This window comes from Chiloscyllium plagiosum, unplaced genomic scaffold (assembly GCF_037043375.1).
Source record: "Chiloscyllium plagiosum isolate Xiang-an unplaced genomic scaffold, Cpla_swu_hap1 HiC_scaffold_22, whole genome shotgun sequence".
NCBI classification, from domain to species: Eukaryota; Metazoa; Chordata; class Chondrichthyes; order Orectolobiformes; family Hemiscylliidae; genus Chiloscyllium; species Chiloscyllium plagiosum.
Window position 1 is genome coordinate 44501345 of NW_028270160.1, and position 24927 is coordinate 44526271.

The 24927-nt window shown below is 39.9% G+C and overlaps 1 protein-coding gene across 1 annotated transcript in view; it reads right to left on the bottom strand.

The window, feature by feature from the left end:
- LOC122561384 (protein CC2D2B-like) overlaps positions 1-24927 on the bottom strand; it is a 121400-nt gene that overhangs the window by 46186 nt on the left and 50287 nt on the right. Inside the window, exons 5-8 of the mRNA XM_087999270.1 lie at positions 22956-23028; positions 18510-18571; positions 18319-18417; positions 8009-8140 (exon numbers count right to left, since the gene is read on the bottom strand). Coding sequence (XP_087855396.1) covers positions 8009-8140; positions 18319-18417; positions 18510-18571; positions 22956-23028 — 366 coding nt within the window. The remainder of the gene's footprint in view (positions 1-8008; positions 8141-18318; positions 18418-18509; positions 18572-22955; positions 23029-24927) is intronic.

Below are 24927 nucleotides of genomic sequence, written 5' to 3' on the forward strand. Positions count from 1 at the left end.
ATCCAAAAGAAGGAAGACGACTACTAACAACTTACAATTATATTGTGTTTGCGAAATAGAAAAACGTCCCAGGTGCTTCACACGTACGTAAATAATCAAAAACTGACAACAAGGAGTGTGTCAAAAAGCTGGTAAGTTAGGTGTTAAGGAGGAAGGAGGTGAAGAGGTATAGAATCATAGAGTCATACAGCATAGAAACAGACCCTTCGACCAAACCCGTCCATGCTGACCAGGTTTTCTAAACTGAATTAGTCCCATTTGCCTGCATTAGGCCTGTATACCTGTCCAAACATCTTTCAAATGTTGCAATTGTTCTCACATCTATCACTTCCTCTGACAACTCACTCTATGTATGTACCACCCTCCATGTGTAAAAGTTATCCCTCAGGTCCCTTTTAAATCTTTCCCCTCTCACCTATGTCCTCTAGTTTTAGACTCTCTTAACTTGGAGAAAAGACTTTGGTTATGCCCCTCATGATTTTATAAACCTGTATAAGGTCATTCCTCAGCCCCCTGCACTCCAAGGAAAAATGTCCCAGCCGATCTAGCCTCTCCTCAAACCCTCTAGGTGGCATCCTTGTAAATCTTTTTGCACCAATTCTGGTTTAATAACATTCTTCCTGTAGCAGGGCACTGAGAATTGTACGTGGTATTCCAAATGTGGCCTTACCAATGCCTTTTGCAGCCATAACATGATGTCCTGTACTCAATGCTCTGACTGATGAAGCCAAGCATGCCAAATGCTTCTTCACTATCTTGTCTACCAGTGATGCAACTTTCAAGGAATTATGCACTGAACACCTAGATCTCTCTGCACACTCCCAAGGACCTTACCATTAACTGTAGGGAGGGGTGACATTTGGCATGTGCAGTGATGTAACAAGATCAGCCAGATGGACATCGTAGATTATGAGTTCCCTGATTTGGTCTGTTAATCTGATCCAATCAGAGAACACTGGATGACACGGAACAACAAAACTGTCAAACTGGCCATAAACAAGTCCAGGCAGTGGGCCCTGGAGGGGGTCATTAGGGCTAATTACCTGCCCCTCTTCCGCGGTCATGTCAGAACCCGGGAGTCTCTGGAGAAGGAGCATGCGGTGTCCACCAACACCCTTGAGCTGTTCAGGGAGAGGTGGGCATCACAAGGAGTGGAGTGCATTATTTCCCCCTCCAATTCTATTTTGATTTAATCCCTGCCCTCCCCTTCACTGTTTGATCACACAGCATTGCCCTTTGATGTGAAGGGCATTGCTTGTCACTGGCCACTTGGGTGTTTCTTTTCTTCCTGGTGGTGGAAACTGAATAAAGATATGTACACCTTGTGTCTTTCAAACAAAAGAACAGGACTGTCAAACTGGCTATAAACAGGTCCAGACAGTGGGCCATGGAGGGGGTCATCAGGGCCGATTGCTTGCCCCTCTTCCGTGGTTAAGTCAGAGCCTGGGTGTCTCTGGAGAAGGAGGATATGGTGTCCATCAATACACTTGAGCTGTTCAGGGAGAGGTGGGCACTGCAGGAAGTGGAGTGTATTATTTCCCCCTCCAACTCTATTTTGATTTAATCCCTTCCCTCCTCTTCAATGTTTGATCACACAGCATTGCCCCTTTGATGTGAAGGGCACTGGTTGTCACTGGCCACTTGGGTGTTTCTTTTCTTCCTGGTGGTGGAAATTGAATAAAGACTTGTACACCTTGTGTCTTTCACTGTGAAAAAAAAAAGAACAGGACTGTCAAACTGGCTGTAAACAGGTCCAGGCAGCGGGCCGTGGAGGGGGTTATTAGGGTTGATTGCCTGCCCCTCTTCTGCGGTTATGTCAGAGCCCGGGTGTCTCTGGAGAAGGAGCACACGGTGTCCACCAACCCCCTTGAGATTTTCAGGGAAATGTGGGCACCACAGGGAGTGGAGTGTATTATTTCCCCCTCCAACTCTATTTTGATTTAATCCCTGCCCTCCCCTTCACTGTTTGATCATGCAGCATTGCCCTCTGAGAATGGCACTGCTTGTCACTGGCCACTCGGGTGTTTCCTTTCTTCCTGGTGGTGAAATATAAATAAAGATTTACACAGTTATGGTTTTTCACTGTGTCCGACACCTGCACACATTCGACAAAAAGAGGAGTATCAGAGATTCTGACACTCTGGGTGCTGGCTGCGGAGGAATTGGATCAGTGTGTAAAGGACAAAAATAAAGGGGACGTTCAGACATCTTGTCACTCTGACAGCTGGCTCTAAGGAGCTGGATTAGTGTCATAGAGTCATACAGCACTGAAACAGACCCTTTGGTCCAACCAGTCCATGTTACCTATAACTCCAATCTCAACAAGTCCTATCTGTCTATGCTTGGCCTATATCCCTCCAAACATTTCTTATTCATGTACTTATCCAAATTTCTTTTAAATGTTGCAATTACACCCTCATCCATCACTTCCTCTGGACATTCATTCTACACGTAAAAAAAAGAAGAAAGAAAGAACAGGACTGTCAGACATCCTGTTCACTCTGACAGTTAACTCTGAGGGAACTGGATCAGTGTTAAGGACTCTCCACATGTAAATAAAGGGTGACTTGTTGACAGGATACCGGCCTCTATCGAGTTATTTCAATGGCGATGAGTGAAAAGCATGCACCTGAAGAAATTCTCTTGCAATGGTCATCTTTGTGTTGGTATAAATATTTCTGGGATCATGCTTTTATTTGGGAAACTTGACTCTTTTGATCCTGCCATTGAAGACTAGGCCCAGTATGTCGAGAGAATGCGTCATATTTTCCAGGCAAATGACATTGTGACAGATGAAGAGCAATAAGTAAATTTTCCTGAATTAGAACCGAAAGAATTATGGATGCTATAAATCTGGCAGAATTTGTGGAGAGAAATCAGAGCTAACATTTTGGGTTGAGTGACCTTCCTCAAAACAAAGTAATTCTCCTGACAGCTTGTGGACCATATTTTTCAGTTATTAGGATCTTAACTTTCCCTGAGCCACCAGATATGAAATGCTTTCAGAGTTGACAGATTTAGTCAAAGAATATTCCAACCTTAAGCCTTCTCCAATTCCAAGATGCTATTCGTTTTACTTGCAGTTCTAGAACAATGGGAATATGTATCAGAATTTTAGACTAAGTTAAGATGACTGGCAGAGGCATGTGACTTTGGTTTAGCTCTTTCTGAGATGTTGAGAGACATTTGTTAAGTGGAATTAGTGATGTAATCATGCAAAAGCACCTACTAGCTGAAGCACAACTGGACTTCAAACAGGTATTGTAACTGGTTTTATCATTGGAAAAAGTGGCAAGTGAAGCATGAATACAGGGTATTCCAATGGAAATGGACACTGTCACTAGTCCGACTGAGCTTGATGAACATCACTTGAGTGAGGGCAATGTATAGCCTCACTCAGGCCATATCCTGAAGATAGGTCAGCCCACAGCAAAATCCCAAAGCAAAGCCAAGTCTGAGCCAAACAGTTAACATTTTCTTCAGGAACCAGGCTAGCAAGATATTGTGTTTACTGCTAATAAACTGAATCAAGACGACAAAAGAGTCCCACTAGACCTAAATTGAGTAGGACAACTCATAGGTGGGTATCCAGGAGAGTACACACCCTGGAAAGTTCACCTACATCTTGTTGGAACAGTTAGATAGCTGAGCAATATCCAAATCAGAACCAAACAAAATAAACGTCCAGTTAAATGATCACCCGGTCTAATGGAGGTTGATACTGGTACAGCTGCTTCAGCAATCACAGAACCAGTCTCAAACCTTCAAGTTTGTGCAAGACCTCAACTACACTGAGAACCTATACCATGAAACCTTTACAGATTAAGGGTACAACTTCAGTTCTGGTCTCTTATGGGAAGCATTTGGCTCACTCATTACTGATTATAGTAAATGGCTTAGGCCCATGCTTGATGAGGTGAAATTGTTTGAGAAAGATTGAAAAACATTGAATCAATCAGAAAATGACTGACCATACGAAGTCCTAATTAAATACCTGGAGGTTTTTCAGGAAGATCTAGGACCTATCAAAGGAGCCAAGGCCACGTTGCTCATTGTCTAAGAAGTAATTCCATAATTCTGCAAGACCCAGCTAGTGCCATTTGCCTTCAAGCAGACGTAGAGGCAGAAATCAGAAGTATGGAAATCAAAGGAATCGTCAAACCATTCCAGGTTGCGTAATAGGCAGCACCAATTGTACTGATTGTGAAGCCCAAGGGTTGGTTCGCCTTTGTGGAGACTTTAAACAAAAGGTAAACCTCTTTTCACAGCTGGATAAATACCCTCACTGAGATGATTTATGTGCAAAGCTGGTGGGGGGGGGGGGGTTGTCCTTCACAGTGCTGAACATGAGCCATATACATTTGCAATTGTGATTAGATGAGGATTCCCAGGATAATGTCACAATTAATACCCACAAGGGTTTGTACCAATATACAAGACTGCCATTTGGTGTTTCGTCAGCTTATGCAATTTTTCATCGGTGATGGAGAACATTTTATGTGGTCTATCCCACATCGCCATTTATCCAGATGGCATGTTAATAACAGGGAAGACAATAAGGAACACAGAGAACTTAGACATAGTCCTTAGACATTTGTTCCTGGCAGGTGTATGCCTTAGCAGGGAAAAATATATGTTCCAGGCACCCAAGTAACCTACTTGACCAGCAGAACTGACAAGACCAGAAATACACCCATTGGAAGATAAACAGAGGTTGATCAAAGGTGCCTTGGCTCCCACCTATCTACCAGAGTTTATAGCTTCAGGCCAATTTCAGCAGTGGGCTCTAATAGTAAGTGCATTTAATTACAACTTGGAACACCGTCTGGGAGGCCAAGTAACAAATGTGGATACATTGAGTCGCCTCTCACTGGCAGATACAGCACCGGTGATACCGCCATTGGAAATTTTCCAAACATACTTCCAGTCACAGCAGACAATATCAGACTTTGGACATCTCAACTATGCAAGTTCTTTCATGGATTAAATGTTCTTAGCTGTTGTGGATGCCCACTCAAAGTGGCTGGACATGCATAGAGTTTATTCGTCAAACACAGGGACAACGATAGAAAATATGCGCACATCTCTTGCAATACACAGACTCCCAGAAGTGTTGGTCACAGATAATGGGCCATCACTTACCAGCAGGGAATTTGAGTATTTCCTAAAGTCGAATGGTATTTGACATATAAAGGCAGTTTGGCACCATCTAACATCCAATGGCTTGGCAGAAAGGGCAACACAAACTTTGAAGGCAGGGTTAAAGAAACAGTCCATACCTTCACTAGATACCATACTGTCCTGGTCCCTATTTGATAAGTAGATTACCTCTTACGCAACAATAGGGATAGCTCCAGCAGAGTTGCTACAGGGGAGAAGATTCAGCACCAAGTTAAATCTGATCTTCACACACCTGGAGAGGGAGGGTGAAATGGCATCAGGAAGGCCAATGTCAGACACAAGACTTCACCAAGCAAGAGATACAGTTTACTTCAGGGGATGGAGTTTGGTGCAGGAACCACTGGAATGGCCCTGCATGGGTAAGAGAAACGGTCGATTTCAGGTCAGGTCTTGCGATGTATAAATTTCAGGTAGGTGTGACAGTCTTGAACAAGTATGGGGGCCATTTGAAAGTTGCAAACAGGTTGGAGCAAAACATGCCCAACTCCGCAACAGCCTTTCTGACTGTTCCGGAACCTCTCCATCAAGCATTGAAGATACCTTGGAACCTGAGATGGACACATTGAATGTTGCTATCTTGACACCTTTGCCACCTGAAGAGGAGAGAGAATTTCTTTCAAGATGCTCCAGGTGCAAGATGCAACCTACTGTGCATTACATGCTGCCCATATCAGAGGCAAAATTGAAGGAATCTGACCTGGTACTAGAACATCCCAGAGGAACTACAAAAAAATGAGCCGGACTATGTCCTCAGACTCAAATGAGAAGAAATGTAGTGATTGTAATGAGGTCAGTCAGATGGAACTCACAGAATAGAGGTTCGCTGATTGGGACAGTTAATTTGGTCCAGTCAGAGAGCTGTGTGGACAGATAAGAACAGGAGTGTCAGACATTCTGTTCACTCAGAGAGCTGGCTCTGAAAGAGTTGAACAATGTCAAGGACTCTCCACATTTAGGTAAAGGATGACTTGTTGATAGAATACCAGCCTCTGAGAAATTATTTCAGCATACTTGGTTTCATCAGTCAGAACATTGAGAACAGGAAATGGGATGTCATATTACAAATGCACAGACATTGGTAAGGCCACATTTGGAGTATTCCATATATTCTGGTTGCCATGCCTAAGGAGAGGTTTAAACAGTAAAATCCACAGCTTAAATGTTTATCATAATCAATAATGGCATAAAAGGAGTGGCAGATATCAGAGGCCAGAATTAGAGAATGCAAAGTTGGTGAGGATCTAAAGTCTGGAGAAGGTTACAGAGATATCAGAAGGCATGGAGGGATCAGAACACAAAAATAACATTTCAACTGAAGCACTGAGGGATCCAAAGTCAATGCGGGTCATTGAATGTTTATGATGGGTCAGCAGGTCCTAGTACGGGTTTGCATAGCAAAGTTTTGTATGAGTATATGAAATCTGATGCTGTTACCAAAGGATATATGCACATGAGAGAAAGTCAAGGATATATTATTGGTGTACTCCAATGGGGAATGAAGCCAGTGCAGGATATTCTCTGACTACAACTGGATAGATAAGAATGGAGGTAGGCAAGGGCTGTTGCTATATAACAAAGAAGTGGCATTGGAAAAGTTGATGTGACCAATCATATCAAAATTGTAAACAGAATACAAATGATAAGCGAGATCATTCATTATGGTCAAAATATTTCCCATTCATTTGATCTATCAATATCTCTGCAATTCTCTGCTATGTTGTGCCTAACAATTTTTGTGCCAGAGGGAAATTTGGATTAGCTGTTTTCCTATCCCAATAATTAAACCATTGACAAATATGGAAAATAGCTGAGGCCACAATATAGGTCATTGAGGGACAGAGTAATTTCATCCTGACAATTACCATATCCGTTCCTGCCAATTATCCCTTCTTGTCTCAGCCGATTTCTGAACCGGATCATTGACCCCACAAACTTCAATTATAATTTACAGACTATTAGAAGGGAATTATCTACTGCCTTCAAGAACATCTAAATAACACTCATAACCTTTCAGTCCCCTGTCCACTAAGTCACCTCTTCAAAAAAACTCAGGTTTGTGAACCCTTATAAATTCAGTATATGCTAGAAGACACCCGGGTTTAATTCCTGCCTCAGGCAATTGTCTGTGTGGAATTTGCACATTCTCCCAGTGTCTGCGTGGGTTTCCTCCGGGTACTCCGATTTCCTCCCACAGTCCAAAGATGTGCAGGTTAGGTGAATTGGCCATGCTAAATTGCCCGTAGTGTTAGGTGAAGGGGTAAATGTGGGGGAAAGGGTCTAGGTGGGTTGCTCTGCGGAGGGTCGGTGTGGACTTGTTGGGCTGAAGGGCTTGTTTCCACAGTGTAAGTAATCTAATCTAATCTAAAAAAAACTGAACAGATTTAGCAGTAATTGTGAAAAGAGATACAGAGTTAACATTTCAGTTTGAGGACCTTTTATCAGACTTGGCAAAAAGTTAAAAGTGCAATGGGTTTTGAGCAAGGTGTAGATGGGAAAAGGACAAAAGGAAGGTCTGTTATTGGTTCTGTGTTTTTCCCACAAAAGTCAGTAATGCATTATGTGATACTGTAGGTGGAGCAATAGCAGAACTGAGCATTATTATTTAGTGGCTAATGAGTCAGTCCTTGTATTTCTTAAGTTACATTCTTAAAATTTAATTAATATTGCCATTGTACCAATATAAGATCAAAAAAAAATTTTAAATAATGTTGCAAGGTCAGAAAAACTCAGGATTAAGAATGGTTATATTTTCTTTTTGCTTCTTTCCTCAGTAAAGATTACCAACTTTGTGATTTGTTTTCCCGCTAAAAATCTGGCTTCCAATTACCTCCAATCCAGTGAGACGAAATTCAGAAGATAAATCTTTCAGTTGTGCCAACTCATCTTCTTGTATCACTGATTCAGTTGACAAATTCAAAGCAGAAGTAAAAAATTGACATGCTTCATCTGATTCTAAATTCTGAAATTAGAAAGAAATGAAAAATCAAATGAAATATGTTCATATGAACTAGGAACAGGAATAGGCAACTTAGCCCCTTCAGCCTATTCTGCCATTTAACACCATCATGGCTAGTTTCATCCCAGGCTCAACTCCACTTTTCTGCCCACTTCCCAGAACCCTTAGCTGATTATTAACCGTGTACCAACATCAGCTGCACTCTGGGATAGTGAAATCCATAGATTCACAACCCTTTGAGAGAAGTAATTTCTCCTCATCTCTGTTTTGAATCTGACACCTCTTAGCCTAAAACTATGAACTCTTGTTCTAGATTCCCCACAAGGGGAAACATCCATTCTATGTCTATTTTGTCAATTCTGTTTAGCATTCAGTATTGTAACAATGGGCTGAATTTTACCAGAAATCAGTTAAGTATCAATTTTAGTAAGCTTCAAGGTGGGTTTATCTCAATGAAGCCTGAGGAGTTTTCTCTCACTATCTTTCCAAACCTATCTCATCAATTGTGTTCCATGCATCTATGATGCCTGCTGACACTATTCTTCCACATGCCACAGATGACAGTACTCGCTAGTACGGGGATATCTCGGGATTGGTTCCACTGGCACCACTTTTAAATCCTTTCTGCGTAAATGGTCAAGCATTGGCAATCCAGAAGAGGCCTTCATTGTGCATGTAGCGAAGAAAGCAATCACAAATCAATGCTTCTCAGGGATATAGGGAGCATAGTTAACATCACATTGCACATTCAAGTATACATTTGTACATTATTGCATTTTATAAACCAAGCTGCAGTTTACCTATCCTCAGCCTCATTTCATTTTACAATTCTTTTGTAAGGGTGTTCTACTTTTGCCTCAATGTTCAATGTAGCCTAACATCCCCTCAACATTCAATGTGGTACCATCACACACAGGAAAACTTTGTTATAACACTCATTTCTATTGTGAAACAGCAAAAGTTGTAGAACAACAAAAAAAAACAGCTATATTTTCCTCTGGCAACAAACAAAGTCTGCTTGCCGTTAGCAAAGAATAAATTTACAGGGCACCAGTGATTACTGTATCCATTTCTCATCTACTGGAACTAATTGTGCCTGACACTGCAGTGTTGTATTGTACAGCAGGTGATGTTCCTCCACAATGTCCTCATCTTGCTCCTTGGAGTAATGTTCCCACTCTCTCAGCTTTTCAGAAACCATCACATCCTTTTTGACTGTTTCAGTTGTGCAGAGTATAGCATGCTAAGATTATGCTGCACACTCTATCTGAAGTGCACTGTAAGGCCCCGCAGTCTGATCCATGCATTAGAACAGCTGCCTCAGGCCAATCGTTTGCTCCACAAAGAGTCTGGTCAAAAAAGGGTTGCATTGTGTCAATACTCCTTCTCATTCTCGGGATGGCATAATGGAGTTATCAGCATTGGTCATAGACTTGTCTCCAAGTAACTATCCTTGTAACGCATCTGGACTTTAAAGTGAAGCAGGAACAAAAAAGTTCTCAAGGATGTAGGCATCATGACAGCTCACAGGATACCTGGCACAGACTTTAAGATGTGGTACAATTGATTATAGTGACTTGCATGTTGATGGAATCGGACCATTTTCTGAGTTCAAGTAGTTCTGAACACCAGGTGCATCTAAGAAAAATTAATAAACAGCTAAAATCACAGCTGACCTTGGAGGAACTGTATGGGGGAGCTCACAGCACAAGAGCAGATAAGTACATTGTTTTTAAGTGTAACCTTGCTTATTTTTTTGTAAATCTATAACAGTGAGTAGAGTGGGTTCTTTTTGGTTATTTTTTATTGAGATCTGTCTCTTGATTAAAATTTTAAAATATAAAACATAAGTACTAAGTTAACCTGGAGCAGTGTTTTTTAGAGCGTACGACTGTGCTATTTTCTGGGTCTGTAGATTATCAAAGTGCAAAGGTAACCTTCAATAGAGCGATATGCTCTTCTTGTCAGATGTGGGAGATTAGAGAGAGTTTCCATGTTACTAATAATTGTCTGCAGTAAGAGTTTGCGACAGCACACTGTCAGAACGCATGGATCAGTTGGAGCAGCAGTTAGAGCCAGTGAGGGTTTTACAGGAGATAGGGGGTGTGATGGATTACAGTAATAGGAAAAGATAAAAAAAAAAGATGCAATTAGGTTACCTCCAGAAAAGGTGGGAGAGGAAGGCAGGCAGTGCAGGGCTCTACTGTGGCTATCCTCATCGCAAACAAGTATGCTGTTTTGGAAAATGTAGGGGGTGATGGACTCTCAGGGGAACGTAACATGAACAGCCAAGTTTCTAATGAAAGGAGGGGTAGGGCAGGTTTCAAGCAATCGATTGTGATAGGGGACTCTCTAGTCAGAGGCACAGACAGACATTTCTATGGCTGAAAGTGAGAAATCAGAATGGTGCGTTGCCTCCCTGGTGTCAGGATATCTTGGAGACAATGCAGGATATTCTCAAAGGGGAGTGGGACCAGCAGGAGGTCGTTGTACACATTGAATCTAACAACATTGGAAGGAAAAGGATGAGATTCTGAAGGGAGAATGTAGAAAGTTAGGCAGGAATTTAAAAAGGGGTCCTTGAGGGTAGTACTATCTGGATTGCTTCTGGTGCTACGAGCTAGTGAGGGTAGAAATAGGACAATAGAACTGATGAATACATGGCTGAGGAGCTGGTGCAGGGGAGAAGGGTTCACATTTTTGGATCATTGGAATCTCTTCTGAGGTAGAAGTGACCTGTGGATATGGTTTACGTAGACTTTCAGAAGGCTTTCAAAAAGGTCCTAGACAAGAAATTAACATGTAAACTTTAAGAGCATGGGATTAGGGATATTGTACTGACATTGATAGAGAACTGGCTGGCAAACAGGAAACAGAGTCAGAATAAAAGAATCATTTTCCAAGTGGCAGGTAGTTAATAATAGGGTATTGCAGGGATCAGTGTTTGAACCCAGCCATTCACAATACATATTACATTTAGTTTCCCCATCTAAATGATTAATATCTCCAAATGTGTAAATGACTCAAAGCTGGGTGGGAGGGTGAGTTGTGAGGAGGATGCAGAGATGCTTCAATGTAATTTAGACAAGTTCACTGAGTGGTCAAATGCATGGCAAATGAAGAATAATGTGAATAAGTGTGAGGTTATCCACTTTGGTAGGTAAAATAAGTTTATCTGAATGGTGACAGATTGGGAAAATGGGAGATACAATGAGACGGAGTGCCTTTGTACACTCGTTGCTGAAAGTATTCACATATGTGCAGCAGATGGTGAAAAAGACAAATAGTATGTTGTCCTTCAAAGAATGAGGATTCAAATAATGGAGCAAGAATGTCTTGCTACAATTGTACTGGGTCTGAGTATAGCCACATCTGAAGTAGTGTGTGCAATTTTGGTCTTGTTATCTGAGAAAGGCTATGGACAGAGTCTACCAAAGATTTACCAGACTAATTCTTGGGACATCAGGACAGATGACTGAAGACAGACTGGACTTGTTAGGACTAGATCCACTAGAGTTTAGAAATGTATTATTGCCAGACATGAAGGTAGGAAGAATTTTCCTAATCATGGGGCCGGAGTTGGGGAGCGTTGAATAAGAATACCGGGTAGGCCATTTATGACTGGGATGAGGAGCAACTTCATCACACAGAGAGTGGAGAGCCTGTGGAATTCTCTACCACAAAGTATTTGAGGCCAAATCATTGAATGATTTTAAGAATAGGTTAGATATAGTTCTTAGGGTTAAAATGATCAAAGAATTGGGGGAGAAAGCAGGAACAGAGTATTGAGTTGGATGATCAGCTATGATCATATTGGATGGTGGAGCAAGCTCTAAGGTCTAAATCACAAAATGTTTCTGTGTATTCCGAGGGGTCTTTCATCTGCACTGACTTCATGTGAAGTCTGATTGGCATCCATTAAAAGTTACTGCTGATATATCTAATCCTCCTCTAATAATCTGCATCCTTGTTGCACCACAGCATCAGCAATGATAATCTCTACTGTGCCTGGATCCATTATGCTCCCAATGAACCTTTTTTGGCCATACATTGAAAAGTAAAGATTTTTGTTATGTGAGCAATCATCATCCAAATCTCTTTCAAATGACAGATTAGCAGCGAGAAATGGAGGACTCTGACAAAGAGGGTCATGAAAAGCTTCTAAGTGTACATTTGACATAAATACCTGACTAATGAATGCAGTACAAGGTATGTTGCATAAGACATTAAGTGATTCTAAGATTTTGCTTTCTCCAATCCAAATCCCCACATCAACCAAATAAGACATCATTGAATATTTGTTGTCAAAGATTTATAATTCAAGATGAGAAGAAATCAGCTTCATGTCCTTGAGTAACCTATAAGATTTTGCATTATCTTTGTGCTTCATGGCCTGGATGTGCCTCTTTTAAGTTCACCTGTAATTACTTTTGTTTCACAGAGATAACTGTTTTCAATCTGCTCCAACCAATTACATGATCAAGTTTACTTGCAACCAGCATTTGTACCCCACACAATTGGACTGTGCACACATTTCGCATGCGCAGTGTTATGGCTACAGACAACTTCAACCTATAGCGTGGAAGTGATTGATTAATGTAACTGTCATTCAGAAATACAGCCCAAGCACTCATGCAAAAACATTTACTCTGTCCACTTTAGGTGTGGTCACAGTCACTTTCCATTTGAAATGTGCATTGACGAGATGTTTTAGTATGGAGGACAACAAGGTTTGCACTTTGCACAGTGCATCAGGTTTAGTCTAGTAATTAAGACACGTCTCTCCAGAATTTCCATGTTCCTTTCTTCCTGCAATTCTTGACCAGCCCATCAGTACTAGCCTTCAATAAGTCACCACTTTGATTTACATCTTTGCTCTGAACATTACCCCTTATCCATAGCCCTATAGTTTATTCATGCCAAACATTACATGCATTGTTTCAGCATCGCAGTTAGGTATTGGTGACTGTCAGTAACTCTCACTCCCATAGCTTCCCATGTCATCCAATGCATTATCAACATCCCCCATCATTTATTCCCATCACCTTCCAATGTTGGATTCCATTTACATGGCTCAATATTGAATAAAGGCTGCTAACATCATCAAAGACTCATCGCATCCCAGTAATGATCTCCAACAACCTCTTCCATCAGGCAAAAGATTCAGAAGCCTGAATGCACGCACCATTAGTTTCAGGGACAGCTTCTTCCGGCCATTACAGGGGTATTTGACTATTGAATGGACTCACTACCCTCAAATAATGTGGATCTTGCTAATTTAAATCTCTTTTGGATGCCCTGTGCAATGTTAACTGTATGCCGCATTTGGATCTTTTGTTCTGTATATCCTTGCTTACTATGGTCTGCCTCTACTGCTCATAAACAAAGCTTTCACTGTATTTCAGTATACGTGATATAAATAAAATCAATTAATTCAGTTTCTCTCTTCAGAACTCTTGCCCCTTCTGCATCTCAGCATGATGCCTCCATTCCCCAGAATTGAGTTCTTTAGCTTTCCTACCACAGCAGTGGCCCCTGATAACTTTTGACTTTCATTGAGCTGACCCTCAAGGCTGATTGTCATTCACCTTTAAGACCAACTTCAATGGACAGCCGCAACTTATGACTGACAAAATCCCTGGCTGAGCTGTATGCAGCCTAGACTGACATTGTCAATCCTTGGACTACTCACATTATTTGAGAAAGAAGTTTGTCTTTTGTATTCAATTTGTGTTTATTTATTTCATCACTGTTAGACTTGATGCCAACCTGTTGTGTAGCAAAGAAATTTTTCAGTATGATTAGCTAATATCTCTCCAGCAACCATCTTTCTCCACATTTATTGGTTCTTTCTAGCTAAAACACTTTCATGCAAAGTGATTCACCTCCCTGCTGTTAGAGCACTGCTTGCTCAAAAGAACAATCTCTTTGATTGTGTCATCTGCCTTTGAACTTTCTGTTGGCTCTTCTGCAAATATTTCATACCTTTCTCTTATCTATTGATTTCATTCAGCTTGGAATGTCTTTTACCGTATGGATGTTTGCTGATAACGAGGAGCATGTGTGGTATGCTTTAGCGAGATATTTGCACATATAATAGTGAATGAGATTTATTGAAAAGTGCCCACATACACTTCTGTATCATTGAGCTGGCAGCCAATATGAATAATGGCATTCCTGTCAGCATCTGATATTTTTAAGTTAAACAATGGGCCCAACAAGTTGTAACAAACAATTCTGACCCAGTATCAATTTGAAACTATCTCCTTCCCAACCCCAAAAATAAAAATAACTTAATTTCTCATATTTAACTTATCCCATGACATATTGTCATGGCAATGTTTCAGTCTTTGACTTTTTCAAAGATAACACTGAAATGTTACCGTCAATTCCCTGACAAGTGAGCAACCCTTTAATAATCGCATGACTAGAAACCTTTGTTTACCCTGTGCTCAGTTGAGTTCATAATCGAGGAATTTAAGAACTGGATCTTTAGATCCTTTCATGAAGACCAATTCCATTTAAAGCATTTAGAAAATGTTGGTTTTGTTTGAATAGGAATAAAAGTTTGAAAGTTTAATGCATTCATTCACAAGTGATTATGTGCTTCAAGCTGGTTACAAACGTTTGCCAAACTATATTCTTACGTAAAGTCTATTTAGACAAAATGAAATATTTGTACCTCTTTTTCAATGCTTAGTTTTATCACATGGAGAGCAGAACTTCACATGTCTTCCAGAGTTGTCTAACTAATGTAAAATTCATAAGACATTCCTGCCTTTCAATTGTAGAAATTAAATCCAAGGTATCAAATTGTGTTATCATCTGATTAATTTACATCACTACTTTGGATTATGCATACCTGACCCATCAGATTCCTCTATTATTTAAACTTCTTATTCAAACAAAATATTTTTAAACCAGAGTGGCATCTGGAGGATCAGGCACACACATCAGAAAACTGAGTTGGGTAATCTGCCATGGTCAAACTGAAAGGTGGAGCATGCTCATAGGGCCAAATTACCTATTTCTGCTCCAATTTCCTAAATTTATATGTGTAACAGAACAAGCAACGGTGCTAAACCCTGATGTTGCACTGGATTTGAGATCACCAGAAAAGAGGTTCAAATGCAGATGAAACAGAAATAAACTCAGAACCCTGTAAACTAGCGAGAATCTTCCAAAAGATGGGCATATCTAGGGTAGTCAAGATACCTCAGGTGAGGAGGAGGGACAGACCACCTTCTCAGTTGAACCCCACCTGCCAGTCATCTGATTCTGACATTTAGATACCCAATTAGCACCCCCAAAGGGCAATAGGAAGTTGTGGTCACCCTGCTCAGGAAACTCAAAGAAATCCACAGGCACCTGCTGGATGTGCCCATTTTAGTTTATGACTTGGACCTGGGAGCTATCACCAATAATTCAAAGGCTTTGCAAGCTGAGGTCCAACAAATTAACCCAAGTCAGACAGAAAACCTTGCACATGTTGAACATCAATACAGTTAAGCCTATCCAAAGATTCCTTAATGTCCTGGAGCCAAGCAGATCAAAATGGCTCCACATTACTTACTGGGAAGTAAATGTTGTGACCAGATAAGACTTCATTCCTAAACTATGCCCTGCGAGTATACAGACATGGTGAACCACTCAGTCCAAATCAGAAAAGAATACAGAGAAAACCCATGACATTTAGACCACAAGAAATCTTAACTTTGTCACCCCTGATAACCCATACTGGTATGAGATCATGTATACTGGTAGGAAAAAAAGTGATGTTCCAAACCATCTTGCAGACGCTGACAACCCAGGTAACTGCTGAACTCAGCATTTGTGCAATGTGCCTGAGTGCCCTGATAATTTACCACACCTACAAAATAATTAAAATCATAACTGGGTGAACAGAGGAATGTTAAAAGGACTTTGCAAAATTGAAAATCATCCTAGTGTACACAGACCATAATCCTATTTAATGAATTCTGAAAAAATACAGACTAATAAATGGCAGCTAGCTTAATCATAGAATCCTACCTACAAAGTGACCAACCATACGTGAAACAAATCCTGGTCATTGCATGCTTCACCGTGTAATTGGTCATACAACTTGCTCATAGTAATCTCTGTTAAGCAAAACTAATCATTAAAAACTAATGAAAATGTCCTAAGACACTGCCACAGAAATCTGTCATCTGCTGGAGCTGGCTTTGTACCCCAAAGGGGTCGGTAGCTGCCAAGCTGTATTAACTTAGTTAGAGACAAAAAAAAATTGCAGATGCTGGAATCCAAAGTAGATAAGCAGGCGGCTGAAGGAACAGAGAAGGGTTATACCCAAAATGTTGACTTCTCCACTTCCTGATGCTACCTGGCTTGCTATGTTCCTCCAGCTCCTGCTTGTCTAAGCTGAATTAACTAGGTGCATCTAAAAATCCAATGGGGACCTGTGTGGGATCACCCAACCTTCCACCCACAAATATATCAAGGCTGTTACCAATGCAATTTGTGCCAAATCACATCTGATTTCTCCATATGAGGTCCGTGCTGCAGCCTGGGCAATAGTCTTTACAAACATAGCTAGTTTCTCCCAGGTATAAGGCATTATAGACTGTATCTGCCATGTTGAAAGCACCATAACAGCTGTTCTAGGTACCCTTTAAGCTGCAATGATACTTATGTCCTCAAGAACATTCTTGTTCCTGTTTCATTTCAAGGGCCAGATGGTTACAAGGCTAGCTACTGGTAAAACTTCTGTCTGCAACCACATGTGATGATTCAGCTATACAATCCATTGACTGATATGGAGAGTCAAGATAATACAATTCTTTAACCAAGGCCTCCTGAAGGTGATGCTTCAATGATTGAATCATTCTGAGGGCCTTGCAGTGCAGTCCAGACAGAGTATGCTGCATAATATGTGCATGCTGTGCCTACACAATGGCAGCAGCAAAAAGGGGGTGTGACGGATGCTGAAAAGCTGGAGAGTGACAGCAGTCTTCCAAGGAGGAAGATAAAGACTCTGGATAGAAGGCACATAACCTTCAGCAAGACGGAAGTGTGCAGAGTTGGGCAGAGTATGCTAAACAGGAATTAATTGACAACTGCTTGTTCTCAGAAACAAATGGAGTTTTGTGTTTGGTTTGTCTTTGCTTTTTCTGTTGCTCAACAAGAATTAACATTTGCACTGTATGAAGGTTTTCCAACATGTGATGCCCCCACATTGAACAATGACAAAATGTTTTTCTATGCTGGACACGAGGAGAAAATTATGACTCTCTTAGATAGAGATCTAATATGATATTACAGATAAGTACAGGCAGGCTGTGTAGCTTGATTTTTGTAGTGGCAGTTACAATAACAGACATTTAGACAGATGATGATATAAAGTAGCAATACATTCAAGAATGTGTGCTATTTCTAATGAAGAGTGACCTCTGTGACCTTTGTCCCCTCAGAAGCTGTCCTTTATGATTTCCCTCCCTTATGTGTATTATGAAAGGCTATTTGTGTCTGGCAACAATTGACCTGGTGCATAGCTGGATTTTAAAGATTGTGTCAGGAATGGAAATTTTGGAAGGTCCCAGCAATGGCGAATACATCTGCTGCTGGTTAGCACATGATAGCGACAGGAAAACATCGTAGAAACATGGAGAATATGTAAAGAAATAAGCATTGGAGAATTACATTAGAGCTCACAGTGAGAAATCCTCTGTCAAATTCCCCAAAATTGACACTTAGCTGATTTTATTAAAATTCAGTTCATTGATCTCTGACAATGTATGGAGGGGGAGCACAACATAGTATATTCTAAATAGAAATAGATATAGAGAGAAAGAAGCTAGTTAAAAATCATCTATTATGGAAGGCTGTAACATCATCTTCAATACTGAGTTAGCTAATCACTGTTAAAACTGTGGTAATGGTGGACAGAGTTTCAGTCTCTCCAGGATCGAAGAAAGTGGGGCGCAAATGAGAAAGTGGAGTTGAAGCCCAAGAGGAGCAGTCATAGAATGGGATTGTTCGGCCATATAGTCCATTCCTGTTCATATGTCAGGATCAAATTGAGTTGTCATGTTTTGTTTTACACATTCAAGTTTGACAGAGATGATAAAGCCTGAATTACATCAAATCAACCTTTTTTTTTTATAATAGCTTCATTAACTGTTTAAAAAGAAGTCTTTGCTTACTAATGTCTTATCAAATCTTGTCGCTAGTTCATCTTTTAACTGTTGCAGATTGGGTGAAGGTTCTTTGAATTCTTGTACGAATGAACTTGTAATCCCAGCCTGTGAAAAGATGAGTCACATTTTTTTCATTGAATAGCATTTTAATGTACAAATGTGCTGTATTAACAAGTGTTTAAAGATGGCATTCTTACTTTTACTGCTTTCAGTTTATCTCTCACTCTGCTTCGTATCACATCAGCCAGTTGATTTTCATCTGTATTAGAACAAAGGCAAAGACAAAATCCAACAAAATTATTTCTTACAAATTCACATACCTATTTTAACTAATCAAACAAAAGCAGTTTCAATGTCGTGATCCATAAATATCTAGCAAAATCTATAGCACAAGTTTATATCATAAACATTATAAAACCTCTGAAGTTGTTGAAAGACAAAATAAATTCTTTACTGTATTGAAACAGTATAGAATAGAAGTCTCTCTGCTTCTGCAAAAAAAAGTATTCTAAACAGAAAATGCATACATTTAACTTTGCACCTCATTGGACGTGATCTTCCAGAACATGTTTTATTCTCATTTTAACCTGCCAGCCAAAAGCAAAACTTCTGATTTAGGACTAAAATATCCTTAATTGTGAACAGAAGTACACATTGATAATCTTATTTGACATTGAAGGCTGGAATTAAAATACATGGGGAAGCTTTGCAGAAAGCCAAATGAGCAAAACTTATCTTTAAGGGAGGAGCATTCATTTTGTCTTAGTTCACTCCTTGATGCCTTGATTGATAAATTGATCACCTGTTGACAATAAAGTTTTAAGAATCACAGCAGATGCAGATGTACTAAGGTACGGTCAGGCTATTGGTTCTTCACCAAATATGCCAGGATGATCAAAGAAACAGCAGCTATATTCAACCAATTCCTTGATGATATATTGAAAGTCTTTCTCAAAATTGTGAATATAACAATGAACTCAACAAATGGAGATCCATTGTATATACCAGCAACAGAGAATCAAATCCACTAAGAATCAGCAGGTGATGGACTGTGCAAGTTTGAAAAATGAAAATTGGTCAAGACATGATTTCAGAGGAAGGCAAGGCAGCTAAGTGGTTTGTTAGCAAATATTTCTCCCAAATAGAGCACTTAATTAAGCTAGGAGCTGGAAAATTAAAAATATTAATTGAATTTTTAAGAGAGCAGAAACTGAGGGTCAGAGCGGAGCAGGCTTAGGCTGTCTAAGAAGTAAATAAATGTCACAGGACAAGCAGTAAGATGTGATTAGCTCTTTAGCAAATGTTTAATTTAAATTAATCAAGTATAAAATGAGGCTAAATTGATTAATTAGTGTATATATACTAGAAAATAAATCCAATTTTATTTACTTTTTTATATTTTATGCTCTTTCACATAACTGAATATTTTATTTTCCATAACCAAGTCACCCATGGTATTTTTTCATCTATTACCCACAACCAGTATGAATCCAATTTTAAACTTTATCATATAATTACAATCATTGCTCAATCAGTCAGCTCTAGAGGATAGTTATAATTAAATAACATGGGATTGAAGATGACAGTGTTTTCAATTTTTCAGCAAATTGAAACCAATATTTCTGGATAATAAGAGTTAAGTAAAATGAAGTGACATCAGCAGAAGAGAAGCAATTGTTTGGTGAATACCTAGCAATTCATTATTTATTTGGTACATTTTATTTCCTAACAAATGGGGCCATGACAGGCAGGGCAGTTCAGACATGGGCAGTGCATATCTTGTTTCATGTGGGAACTAGGATTTGAACAGCAGCTGGTGTATCTGCAGTGCAACTGCAAGGTTGAAAGCAGTATATTTGTACCCCTTCAACTTAAGGATATGCTGAGAGGGAATTGATTACTGCCAGTGAATTAAGCACTAGGCAGATAGAGAATTCCTCTGAGTGTATCTCACTATCTAACCAATATTCAGTTCTGAGGACGAGTGAGACGTGTCCATGACATCACAGCTCAGCTGTAGAAGAGTGTGGCAGGTGTAGGGTAGAATATTGGAACAGGAAAGGCAATTCAATGGGAACAGAGCAGGTTTGAATCGAGGATGATGGTTCGTCTTTGGTGTCAGGATCTAGGATGGCACTGAGCAGTTGTAGAGCACTCTGAGTGGAGAAAGTAAATGGCCAACAGTTGTAGTCTGCATGGGTAACAATGAATTTAAAAAAACGGAATATGATCCTGTAATAAAAATAGGAAGTGCTGGAGAAACTCAGTAGGTCCAGCAGCATCTGTGGAGAGAGACACAGTGTTAATGTTTCAAATCCAGAATGAGTTATGGACTCAAACTATTAACTCTGTTTCTCTATCATCAGCTGAGTTCCTTCAGCACTGTATTTTTTTAAATTTCAGATCTCCAGCATCCACAGCATATGACTTTTATGTGTTCCTGTAATCACTTTAAGGAGACAGGGAGGAAATTAACAAGGCAAATCAAGAAAGCATTAACCTCCAGATCACTCTTGGTGCCACATGCCAGTGAGTATTTACGTAGAAGATAATGCAGGAGGCAGGGATTTAGATTCTTGGAACATTGTGACTAATTTTGGGGGAGATGGGACCAGTACAAGGCAGATGGGGTACACAAAAAAATGTTGGGATCAATTTCCTATGGGCAATTTGCTGCTACTAAAAAAAAGTCTAAAAGAACTTGACATGAGTGTAGTAAGCAGGAGATGATATTAATAAAGAATGTCAAAATGCACAGAGAATTGGGAATGATAGCTAACATTAGAGTAGTGAATAGTAAAGAATTAGGTGGAGATCAGAGTAGGAGTGAATGCAACAATGTTGCATTAACATCTAAGTTATGGTTACTGAGCATTCATGTGTAAATATGGGCTGTGATAAAATGGGCTGGTGAGTGACAGATGCAGATCGACTAATGGAAATTTGATGTTGTGGCAATAATGGAAGCTTAGTTAAAAAAATGGGAATTAAATATGCCTTGGTGCAAGATATTCAGGAAAGATGTGAGATGGTGGCAGCATTGATTAAGAATATATTACAATGCCAAAGAGAGAATGTTCCAGAGGACCGTTTATTCCTTTGTGGGTACAGACATCACTGGCAAGGCCAGGATAGATTAATTGGTTAGAGCTAAGAAACAACAGTTTATGATTTTATTGCTTTAAGGTGTTCTGTAGGACACCAACTATTGGGGAAAATGTAGAGAAACAAAATTGCAAAGAAATTATAGACAAGTGCAATAATTATAGGGCTGTTAGAGTGGGACCTTACCCCATGCTGTTAATGTGGATTGACTATCACATAGTCATAGAGATGTACAACAGGGAAACAGACCCTTCGGTCCAACTCGCCCATGCTGACCAGGTATCCCAACCTAATCTAGTCCCATTTGCCAGCACTTGGCCCATATTCCTCTAAGCCTTCCTATTCATATACCCAAGCAGATGCCTTTTAAATGTTACAATTGAACCAGCCTCCACCACTTCCTCTGGCAGCTCATTCCATTTATGCACCACCCTCTGTGTGAAAAAGTTGCTCCTTAGGTCTCTTTTATATCTTTCCCCTCTCACCCTAAACCTATGCCCTCGAGTTCTGGACTCTTTCACCCAGGGAAAAGACTTTGTCTATTTATCCTATCCATGACCCTCATAGTTTTATAAACTTCTATGAGGTCAGCCCTCCGCCTTCGACGCTCCAGGGAAAACAGCCCCAGCCTATTCAGCCTCTCCCTACAGCTCAAATCCTTCAACCCTGGCAACATCTTTGTAAATCTTTTCTGAACCCTTTCCAGTTTTACAACATCCTTCCAATAGGAAGAAGACAAGAATTGCATCTAATATTCCAAAAGTGGCCTAAATAACATCTTGTACAGCCACAACATGACCTCCCAACTCCTATACTCAATGCTCTAACCAATAAAGGAAAGCATACCAAATGCTGTATTCACTATCCTATCTACCTTTGACTCTACTTTCAAGGAGCTATGAACCTGCACTCCAAGGTCTCTTTGTTCAGCAACACTCCCTCGGACCAGAATTGCATGCAATATTCCAAAAGTGGCCTAGCCAATGTCCTGTACAGCCACAACGTGACCTCCAAATACCTATACTCAACATGTTTAAATAGAAGTTGAAAATAGTCCAAGCTTTCAGTGACATCACATAAAATAAAAGGTGGGAAACTGGGCACTATGACCTCTAGTCACTACAGTCTTTTGAAGCATGTTTAATCAACTTCTGGACTTGAGAATGGATTTCAAAATTCTCCCCTTTGAATTGACCGAGAATTCTGAATGATCATTTGCTTTTGCTTCTCTTTAAAAGTACATGTCGTTTGGAGGGAGAGGTAATAGGGTCAGTTTATGGATGTAGGAAAACAATTATACAGGCTTAGTGGACTAGCAAGTCTTCTCCTGCCTTTTTCTTTTGCATATTTGTACATTAATGTGCAATTCTAAAATTTGCATTTGTACATCATACAATAAATTTTCAATGGTATGCAGTAGTTTGTTAAGAAATACATTACATCTGAAACTTTCAGTTCATACAAAGGATTACAGATGTTGTGTTCAATTTACATACATTTTTTAGGACCCATGTGCCTGTACAAAATAGAAAACTTACTTTCTTCTAAATTCTTGTTCCTATGCCTTTCAGTTTGGTCAAGTAGTAATGCATGTTCAGATTCTTCAGCAAGCTAAAAAGAAAACAATAATTAATTGAGGATAATTATCTTTGCATATATCTGGCAAATGCTGATCATTGTATTAGCTAAATCAAATTTTAGTTGTCTGGTTTCTTTTAAGATAGATCCAAAACATTTTTTAAAAAAGCACTGCTAAACTTTGTTGAAATCAAACCTTCAAATAGCAAAGAAACAGAAGAGTATGTAGTGTAAAGGGAATTGCAGGAGAATCTAGGGGGAGCAGAAATGAGTAAGGGACAGATGGAAATAAACAACTGTTATTCCCATGGCCTAATTTGGTTTAAATAGGACATGGAGATAGTACGACATCTGGCTTACCCTGCATGAACATCAAGTTGACGAAAGTTCTCATTTATTCATGGCTTTACTTGAGATAAATCTATCATCCTGACAGAATGCAAATTGTGTAGAGTCAGAGGTTTGGATTTGGACATGAGAGATTATTCCACCCTTATAAATAATGTCACTGATTCTAGCATGGAAATAAATGTTGAAACAATGATGGAATTGGGCTGAAATAGAGAAACAGTTCTTGAGTAGACTTAAAATAATTGAGAAATATTTATAACTGAGTTAAGTAGAAGTGGAAATGGATTAGATTAGCATCATTAAACTAGACTGATAAGGAAATTATTAGAAGAATGAAGTAGCACAATAGGCCAAAGAGAAATATTAGTTAGAATAGTCAAAAAGTATGGACATAGTAATGGTGGCTTTAACCACAAAAGTTTTATTGCAACGAAAACTCTCATTGAACAGAGGCAGTGACAGAATCAGACAAGGCCACAATGGATTTATGAAAGGGAATTTGTGCTTGACAAATGTGTTCTATGAAGATGTGACTAATAGAGTTGACAAGGGGGAGCCAGTCGATGTGGAATATTTGGACGTTCAGAATTCGTTTGACAAGGTATCACATAAGAAATTGTTGTGCAAGATTAAAGCACGTGAGAGTGGGGAAGTGCATTCAGATGGATAGAAAACTGGTTGACAGAGAGGAAACAAAGAGTAGGAATTAATGGGTCCTTTTCAAATTGGCAGGCAGTATTGGGGTGTCACAGGGATCGGTGCTGGGACCTGAGCTATTCACAATATATATTAATGATTTGGATGAGGAAACTAAATGTAACACTTCAAAGTTTGCAGATGATACCAAGCTAGGTGGGAAGGTGAACTGTGATGAGGATGCAAAGTTGCTTCAGCATGATCTAGACAGGTTGGATGAGTGTGCAAATCAATGGCAGGTATAACATAATTTGGATAAATGCAAAGTTATTCACTTTGGGAGCAAAAACAAGAAGATAGATTATTACTTGAATGGTTATAAATTGGGAGAGGGGAGTATGCAGCTGGACCTGAGTGTCTTTGTGCAACAGTCGCTAAAGGTACGGCAGGTGTACGTACAGCAGGCGGTAAAGTAGGTAAATGCTATGTTGGCCTTCATTGCGAGAGGTCTGAGTACAGGAGCAGAAATGTATTGTTGCAGCTATACAGGGCCTTGGTGAGGCCACACCTAGAATATTGTGTGCAATTTTGGTCTCCTTTTTCTGAGGAAGGATGGTTTTGCTCTCACGGGAGTGCAGCGAACATTTACCAGACTGATTCCAGGGGTGGTAGAACTGATGTATGAGGAGAGATTGACTAGATTTAGGATTGTTTTTGCTGGAGTTCAGACAAGTGAGAGGGGATCTCAAAGAGACTTTAAAAATTCTATCAGGACTAGACAGGGTAGATGCAGCGAGGATGATCCTGATGGTGGGTGCAACCAGGACCAGGGGTCAGAGTCTGAGGATTAGGATGGACCATTTAATACTGAGATGAGGAGACATTTCTTCCCCCAAAGAGTGGTGGGCCTGTGAAATTCATTGCCACAGAAGTAGTTGATGGCAA